The 9,568-nt window shown below is 48.7% G+C and overlaps 1 protein-coding gene across 1 annotated transcript; it reads right to left on the minus strand.

Moving 5' to 3' along the window:
• Window positions 1–2,120: 2,120 nt before the first annotated feature.
• On the minus strand, window positions 2,121–9,214 carry LOC9271769 (uncharacterized). Its single transcript, XM_015773416.3, has 5 exons — window positions 8,887–9,214; window positions 8,196–8,299; window positions 7,537–7,625; window positions 2,827–2,979; window positions 2,121–2,736 (listed from the first exon to the last, which is right to left on the minus strand). The coding sequence occupies exons 2-5, from the start codon at window positions 8,236–8,238 to the stop codon at window positions 2,368–2,370; spliced, it is 654 nt and encodes a 217-aa protein (XP_015628902.1). The 5' UTR covers window positions 8,239–8,299; window positions 8,887–9,214; the 3' UTR covers window positions 2,121–2,367.
• Window positions 9,215–9,568: the final 354 nt, after the last annotated feature.

The following is a 9,568-nucleotide window of genomic DNA, read 5'->3' on the forward strand; positions in this document are numbered from 1 at the left end:
CACATTCAAAGGGAATAGCGCCCTAGCCCAACATAATATCTTCTCTGTTTTTAAAGAAAATAGTGCAGTTTGTGGGTATACATTATTAGTTACTTTTTCAATCTATTGCAAATCCTGATTTTTACTCAACAGCTAGACATTCTGACCAAATGGCTGTTCTTCTATATGATTGTTTGATTCTATTTTCATAGATTTTCATTTTTACAATAAGTGGTTACTGTTTTTAATCATATATCTTTCCTGCTTGCCTTGGTCATAGCACAGGCATATACATGATACATTTGTATGATCATACATTCAAATTTTGTCATGCATAGAGCACATAAGACGGGGAAAGCAACATGTACATTCTTTACAATCCTGCACCAGAGAAGTTTGACGATGAAGTTTTTCATTAACTAATCGACATGATATTTTGTAATTCAACATGAATCATCTGTGACTTTATACATGTGTGAAGTGTGCTACCAGTATTTCGACATGGAAGATCATAACCGAAGATTTTACGGGGGGCAGAGGGGACGAGGTGGTGGATGACGATGGCGAGCTCAGAGGCCACGGTGATGGCCAAGGATCGTTTTGCTGTCCGGGGAGTACTAGGCTTAGGAGATTGCAACTATGGTGTCCATGTGGAAGTGCCAGCAACGACGAGGCAGAGCTCGATGATGGCGTTGACGGTAGCGAACTCACCGTGCAGCCCGGCAGTCCACCACCACCGTTGGTTGCTGCTAGCGCTGTGTGTGTTTGTATGTATTCCTCTACGTCGCAATGAAGCCTATGGCGATGGGCGTTGTGGCATACAACGTGTACACAAGGTGTACGGTGCTATGAAGCTATGAAGGTGGCGATCTTGGGCAGGAGGCACAAAGGCAGGAGACGCCACCAGTAAACATGTGTGGACTTATTAGCTAGCGTACTTCCTCGGAATAAGTCCGCTTAACATTCGTCATCTTTACGTGGAATTTAGTTGAAATCCCTAAACCGCAAAACCAAATATCTTCACCTTCCATCGTAGCAAAACCGTCTTAGTCGGGTCCCATCATAGTATGGATGGTTGTTTTAACTTATGTGCATCCTAGCCAATAGAAAGAAAATAAAAAACATTTGAGATCCATATATGTTAGGAGATCTCTATTTCCTTTGATCGCCCTCTCTCATCTATTCCCATCTCTCCCACTTCTTCCTTCTTTCCCCATCCCTCTTTAGGGCGACGACCAGTGTTGACATGGGGAGTGGCGGTGGCGGGAGAGAGGAGACAAGACAATGGTGGGGGCTAGACACATGGAGGTCACACCAATGACCTCATCGTGGAGGTCACACCCTAGCATGACACATACAAAAAGGAAATGGAAAGCTAGAAGATTGCTTCGTCACCGTACAAGGGCGGAAGGGATAATCAAAATTGGTCCGTGCTGCCTGTTGTCAGTTGTCACACCATTTATGCCTCTGCGGATCATAACAACCATCTGCTACAACTGTTGTCCGTCATCATCTAAATCCCCTTATGCTGTCGCCCGTATTTTGAACGCTCCTAGTGCACCGCGAAGCCACTTTGCAGCGCTACCATTCAAACTCAATCCCCTTATGCTGTCGCCGTATTTTGAACGCTCCCAGTGCACCGCGAAGCCGCTTTGCAGCGCTACCATTGTCTTGCGCAGATCGTCAAACTCGTCGTCGCTCCTAGAGTGTTGCTGCAACTGCCTTTATTGCCATGAGATCGTTGGAGATGCTCCACTGTCATCCACACCTCTTAGCAATCAGATTTGGTGTCGACGCTCGCTTGGCAAGTGATGCCTCTAGGACACTGCCACCAGCCTCATCTGCATTAGGCGAGCTGACAACAATCACACCGTCAGCCGACCCTGTCACCAATGACCACCGTCCCCTGTTCTCGCCTGGCGCCGATGAAGGGGCGGAGCCAGCCAGTGTACCTTGCTCCAATCCTCCAAATCTTAACCAAGCCAGTGGGAGACAGGTAAAATACCACCTGTTTTCAGCTTTCCTACAGTTTCATCAATGAACGTAGGATGGTCTGGTACTGGCACTCTGGTGATGAATTAACCAAGCACATGGCTGAATAGACCACTGATGACTTGGATAAAAGCACGACACACCTCAAGTTACACAAGTCTGTTATTAATAACTCCAAATAAATTAATGGAGGCACAGACCTAAATAATGGACACCACACCACTAATAACTCAAAACGTAAAGCACGACACATCTCAAGTTACACAAGTCTGTTATTAATAAATTAACCAAGGCACATACCTAAACAATGGACACAACAAATAACTTAAAACATAAAGGACAACACACCTTAAGTTACAAAATTAAATACTGGGTAATAATGATCCGACATCCAAGTTACCAACCATGGCAACGGCTGCAAGGCTCCCGGACATTGAACTTGACTGTAGAGGGAATTTTCCCCTCGATGTATGTTCGGATAGCCAAGAGCGAATTATGCACTCCCTTGATAACATCCTGATCCAATGGGAGGCAGACATCGATGTTGCCGTCAGAACACCGAAGTTGAGTGCAAAGAGTGTCCAATGTAAGGCACTCAAGGGACGTTGTATTTTCCATAATATGACATATTAGCTCAGCCAAGCTTCTTGTGGCACTGAAACCAGTGATCTTCACATTCTTAAGCTTGTCGTGCCGGTGTTCGGGGATTTGCCTTAGACATATGGGATCCTTAAATGTCAAGTCATGCTTCTCTTTCTGTGAAATCTGAAGATGAAAAATCAATGATACTTCAATAAATTATAAATGGTCCACCATAGTTATTAGATAAGCATTGCATAATGAACGGCAACTTACACATAGGATGAAAGTCTCCAAGGAAGGAGAAGCATCAAGAAAAGATGCAAGAGAAAAATAATCATAAGCCCAGGAAAATCTCCATGTTGCAAAAGTAATCCTCAAGTATCTAAGGTGGAGGAATTTGCCAGGGCCAGTTGGTGTATCCACCATCTGCAAAAAGAAGGCTCAGACCAATTATATTTCAGAGCATGGTACTACATTACACGCCAACAATGTATCACCTAAAGTGCGGTGCATACCTCACAAGACAAAATGACATTAAGAGTTTCAATATCTGGCATACTAAACGGAAGCTCAACACGAGCATAACAGACACTGTTGGGGAAAACCACTTCCAGATTCTTCAATCGCACAGGTTCCTCTAGTGAGAATTGCGCTTGTTTACCTTCAAAGTGAAAACTGCATAGATTTGGAGCTTTGCTTTCTAGCATTTGTAGCCCGAAACATCCAAATACCCCCAGGAAGCTAAGCCGCTGTAGCAGACAAGGTATTGTCAGGCGATTAATCTCGCCACAACGCTTGATTTCCAACCTCTCCAAAGCTAAAGCATTGGAAAGAAGATATTCTATGTCGGTATCAATAATACGCACACAAGATATGTAGCGCCCGTTCCGTCGTGGCGCCTAGCGGGAAAATGTAATTCCTAAAAACCCTAATTGCGAAAATTGTTTCTTTGCTTGCAGTCAGTCTCCGTGCCATTCCGGATCTCAAATCCCCGATCTATCGTCAAGTTCAATCCCGAATCCAAATCCTTCCCAAATCAAATCCCCCCGCAAAAGTCTATTTTGCCTCCCTCAGGTTCGATGGGCCGAATTCCTCTCGGCCCATCTCTCCCTCCCTCCCCATCTCTCCCTCCCTCCCCATCTCTCTCTCTCTCCCCCGCTCTGCCCGTGTGCCGCGCGCGCGTGCGTGTGGGCCGCGCCGAACCGAGCGCCCTCCGCCCTCGCTGCCGCTTCCCGCCAACGCCGCCAAATCGTCGCCGCACGCCGTTCCTTCCCGCGCGCGCGCGCCATGGTGGCCGACCGGCCAGTCGCCGCCGCCGTCAGCCTCTGCCGCGCTTGTCTGCGCCTGTCGCCCGTGTCGCCGCTCCGCTCCACACCGCCCCCGTCGTCATCGCCGTCGTCACAACCCGACCCCGCCACTCCGCGTGCTAGCCTCCAAGGGACGGAGGCAGAGCTCCTCCTCCCTCTGCCGCGTCGCCCTCTCTCCCTCCTCCTTTTCCCCAAAGTGGCAAGGGGCAAGCCCCCTTTCCCTTCTCCTTTTTCCCTTTTCTCTCCCGCCGGCGTCATCCCCCCCCCCTTATCGCCGTTTTGGCCGTGACCGCCGAGCGCTAGCCCTCTCCCTTGACCGCCCTAGGTCGGTTCCCAAACCGACATTGCCTCCCATTTAACCAAGGCGCCCTCCCATCATTCCTCCTCCCGTTTCGCTCGCCGCCACCGCGCCATTGCCGCCCCTCTGTCTCGCCTCCGCCATTCATCGCCAAGCACCGGGAGAGCCGGAGCGTGCGAAGGACGCGGAAGGGGACTCTGGGCGCTCGTCTTCCTCCGCTTCCCCGGCCCGAGGCCGGAGAGATCACTCCCGTGCCGTCGGCCTCTCGTCACAGCGCCCCGCCTCGTCTCGGTAGTGCATCTCCCCGTTCTCCCTCCTCGATCCATCTCCTCCCCTTAGACTCGGTTAGTAGCATGTGTAGCACCCCAGTAGCTAGCTGGCGCCGCCCCGACTGCTGCCGTCGCTCGCCGCGTGCCCGCCGCCGTCGCCGGCCTCCCTCGGTGCGTTTCCTCCTAATCCGGCGCAAGGGACGGATTCCCGGAGTCGCGTAGATGCTCTAGCTCGCCCGAATCGATCTCCCGTCGCGCCGTCGCCGTTTCCCCCTTCCCTCGCCGCCGGTTGCCGCCGCCGCAATCCGCTGCCGTCGAGCTCCCTCCGGCGAATCCAAGCCGTTGGCTCGCTCCCTCTCGTTCTCCCTCGTCATTCCGGTGTACACCCCGTCGCCCCTCGTCGTCGCACGGCGTCCCGGAGAAACCGCCGCCGCCCGCCGTCCATTCGCGGCCGGCGCCTTCGTCTTCCTCCAGCCGGCCCGCGTGGCAGCCACGTAGGCGCCACGTCGGTGCCACCTCAGCCGCGACCGGGTCGAGCCGACCTCGGTCGGCCGCTCCCTTCGGCCCTGCTCGCGCGCGCGGTCCACCGCGAGCCGTGAGGCTGCGCGTGGGCCCGCCGCACCGTGTCCTCCGCAAACCGCGCGCATGCACCGCGCCTCCCCTCCCCAAACCCTAGCACGCCCCGCGTGCACCTCGCTCACGGTGAGCCGAGCCGCCGACAAGCGGGTCCCACCCGGGACCATGCAAGGTGAACCCGGCCCACCCGCTCCCTCTCTCCTCTCCTCCCCGCGAGCCCCTTGGGCCGTCCCTCAGGCCGGCCGGCCCAATGGCAAGGCCGGGCCGCGCCAACCCCTCTCGGGCCGCGCTCAAGCCGCCAGCGAAATCTAATTCCCGTCCCTCTTTCTTTTCTTTTCTTTTCTTTTTCAAAAAGGATTTAAATAAATCCTTTTCCTTTAGACCAAAAATCCAATAATCTTAGAAACTCAATATCTTCCCAACCGTAAGTCCGTTTGACTCCGTTCAACTTCCAAAATTCCTCAAATCTCGAGATCTATCTAATGGCATGCCTAGAGGTCAATAATAGGGCTTTATTTTCGCCGTTTGTTGAGCTGTCCCGTTTCGCGTGTAGTTTCAGAGCCCGAAGACCCGCAGTGCGAGGATTTCGAGGATCAAGCTCAAGATCTCGAGCAAGGCAAGTCACCTTTGAACATCTTGCACCTATAATGTAAATCTAAGTATTTCTTTTTCGCAAATATTGCATGAATAGGATTTACACAAGTAATTCGGCCGCGGCTTGTGAGATAGCCTGCCGGCCCCCCAATCCTAATTGCTGCAATTACCCTCCTTGAATTATTGAACACTTAAACCTCCTTTGTCAACTGTTGTGCTTCGATGCACGGGCCCTCAGGTACGTGTACCGGAACACCCTTCCCCCCCCCTCAAAATATAAAATATCCAACGATGGGTAAAACTTGGGTTTTACAAAAGACTTGGAAAACCCGACACCTGGGTCGGTGCTTGCGAACTAAATAAATTTCCAAAATCGCGGACCGGGGAACGTACCGGGTGCACGGTTTCCCGCTCTCGCACTTAAGAACCGTTTCCTTGGAATTTCATCCGAACATAAGACAAGTGCGACCACATGGGTGGAATGGGACACCCCGATTGAGTAACTAGCTAATCGGGGGAGCCTTGATGCCGAGAGACATGTGGATTCAACGGGGTGGTGTCGGGGAGAACCCCCGGGCTTCCTGGCACAGTATGGTCTGGGACCTAACCTGTTGTTGGTCTGGGACCCCTCTCGTCGGCATATGGCAACCCTGTGTCTGCTCTCGAAATGCCTTGTCATGAAAACCTTTAGGTCACCAGACGTGGCCGTTCTGCACGGGCTGGGTGATTCGGGTTAGTAATGTCGTGTGGGTAAAGTGTACCCCCTCTGCAGAGGTTATCAAACTGTTCGAACAGCTGTGCCCACGGTCATGGGCGGATGTGAGGTGATTCATAGCGTAGTTTTGTTTGACTACTGCTTTGTGAAATTGCTGTTGGGGATTGGGTTCGACGTTTGGAAAATCTGCGGCGGCTGATGGGATCAGCCAGGCCCGGGTGGCCGTTTGAAAGTTGTTGGCCGGGTGCCAACCTTGAAACCAATTCAAAGACTGATACATTGCACATACTCCGACCGGACGAGACGCACTGCCTCATCCGTGCCGTTTGAGAAGCACTCACTTAGATGTTTCAAAAAGGAGTTTGAATAAAATCATTTGCAAAAACAACAGCCTTCCCGTTGAAGCCTGCATTAAACACTTATTTCCCATGGCTTGCTGAGTACTCCTGTACTCACCCTTGCTCTATATAAATAATCTCCCCCCCCCCAGTTGCTGAAGAAGATGATGTGGATCCCGCTGACGAGGAGTTCTTCTAGGAGCAAGTCGGTTACGACGAGTTTTAGGGTTTCGGCCTAGTTCCCAAGTCGCGCCTGTGATGATTGGTCCAAGTCTCGGCTTCCGCTTTCCCTTTTGTAATGCAGTTGTGAGCTCGGGATCTGTCCGCAGCCCAACATGACTGTACTCCTACTCTGTAATAAAGAGACCACTGTTGCTGTGATATTCTGTCTTCCCGTGATACCAGCACTGTTTCCTGGGACTGGTATCGATTAACAGGTTAATTTGGAGCGTCACGGGCTAGTTCCGTTCGGGGCTAGTTCGGGACGTGACAAGATAGATGCAATCTTGTCAGGCTTCTCAAGCTAACAAGGCCAACTGTTGGACAGAAGGAACAATGAACAAGTCGAAGAGACTGAATAGAGTCGCCACTCTCATTAGATAAAAGTGAGCATGGGAAATTGTACTTTTCCTCATTTGAAGTCAACACGAGAGTGAGTTCTTTAATCCCAGATGTAATAGCAATCTCAAGCCAACTATTGAGATGATAATAGGTGTTGGCATTGGAAAAAGGATGTAATTCAAGGCTAAATGTCTTTATACCTCCTGAGTGATTTTTCATTATGCGGTCAACTTTGTTGTTGTAATCTCTAACTATCCCACCCTTTTTATGTGGCACTTTATTCAAACCCATCGTTTTCCAACTGAAAATGAGGTTGGGATGACACCTCCAGAAACGTAGAAAAGCCTGAGACACGCAAGCAGCACGGGCAGCATCTTGCAGTGGCAACAAGGAATGTATATGGTGCCATATGTCCTGCATCCACAAGCATTTAGAAAAATCTCAATATTGGAATTCAAGAGTAAATAATTAACACAATTAGAGAAAGCAAAAAAAAAAAAGATACATATATAGTGGCATTCTATAATGTTGCTCTACACATGGTTGTATAAAATGCATATGGCATTCGAATGGAGTCTGAGCTCATTTTTCAGTTTGTGTTTGTGTATTGTGCACGATGTGATTATTTTTTAAGTTGTAGTAGAACCAGTTTGTTTGACAAACCAAATTTTGGTGCAACCACCCTCACTAGGGAATGGTCCGTTGCCATCCCTATGTAGGACCGTACAAGATTGCAGTATTGCAGGATTTGTTCACAACTCAATATTTTGCTAACGATCAACCCAACGGTTTGTGGTTAGAGCAATAACGGTGACATTAGCTCCCTCTGCTTACAAAAAGTCTTTTGGACATTGACACGGTCTCCAAAACAGAACATTGACTAATAATTTACATTATAATCTATTGTTAGCCTGATAAGATTATGATAATATGAAATTACTTTCTGAGACATCCAAATATATGATTCTGGCATTTACGGCGTACCTCTGGAAGGTCCGGACCTGAATATCTCATTCTCTTCACACATTGAGAATTATCTTGTTGGCAGGGAGATTCCTTTCTTTTAGCACATTGAGCAAGAAATTGATCTGCAACATGTTATGCTCATGATATTACATACAAGAAGAAAACAACAAGACCAAGGTTGATACCAGTCACAATGAAACACGCAGAGAACAAAATTGGATCCATTAGTTACAGACAAGAATTTCAGTAGAGGGAACTTGTTACAGTATATAAAAAAAAACGTCAATTGAGCATTTGAGGTATTATTGAAAAATGATGCAACCGTCCCAAAAGACCATCAGACAATGAGTTGGAATCTCCAACCTCGTAGTTATAACATCTAACCCTGCTCACTGTTGTGTTTGGCTGAATAATTCTTGCTCCTCTTAACCATGATAGCCTCCACCATGGAAAGGAAGAAGCGTGCTATATATCCAACTAGGTATGTTTTGAAGGTCACATAAAAAATGGACAAACAGCAAAACACATTAAAAAGAGGATTTTTCTTCAACGTTCTGTAACGTATATAAGCTTAGGAATCGGCTTTAACAGTTTAGAAGTGGTATAGCACAGCACGTCATGAATCGAATAAGAAAAAGCATGTCATGCGGATAGCACAATATAGGACTAGATGAATTATATGGACCTAGGAGCCAAATAGGTGGCTTACAGGTTTCGATTTGGAGACGGCGCTGCTCCCGCCTTAGGGACATTAACCGATTCAGCTCATGTAGTCCCCTGGCGCGATGATATCTCGGATCTAGTCGAGAAATCGGAGGCATCGGGTCGGGGGCACCTCAGACTTGCCTTCTCTCCCGCTTCCTCTACTGATCTAATGTCTTTCTCCTCTCGATTCTCTGATTATTTGAACCCAATGCTGCGCTCGCTTACAATTTCTTTCTGAATCAAACGAGACGCGAGGGGAGGAAATCGAGTCGGCGCCGCCGGGCCGGGCGACCTACCAAGCCTACTCATACTAGTATACTACTACACTGGATGAGGAGGACGACGACGCCGGATGCACACGATAGCAAAGCTGGGCCCTAAAGATGAGACTGGACAGAAACCGTGCAAATTAAGCGCACACACCGGGAACCAAAAAGTCCAATTTAAGTCCCTTATTATAGGTCAGATTTGATTTGTATCCTCAACCGTAAAACCGGGTATTTGACCCATCCAATTACTGAAAACTTAAAAATTGACTCCTTTTTGTTGTTCCCATGGCAGTTTTAGGAAGATGGATTCTCACCCGTTTATTGCATGCCAACTAAATGTTACGAAAAATTTAAAAAATTAAAAATATATATCAATATGTAATATATCATTCCATAACTATGCAAGTTCAAATTAAA

Source organism: Oryza sativa, chromosome 3, assembly GCF_034140825.1.
Source record: "Oryza sativa Japonica Group chromosome 3, ASM3414082v1".
NCBI lineage: Eukaryota > Viridiplantae > Streptophyta > Magnoliopsida > Poales > Poaceae > Oryza > Oryza sativa.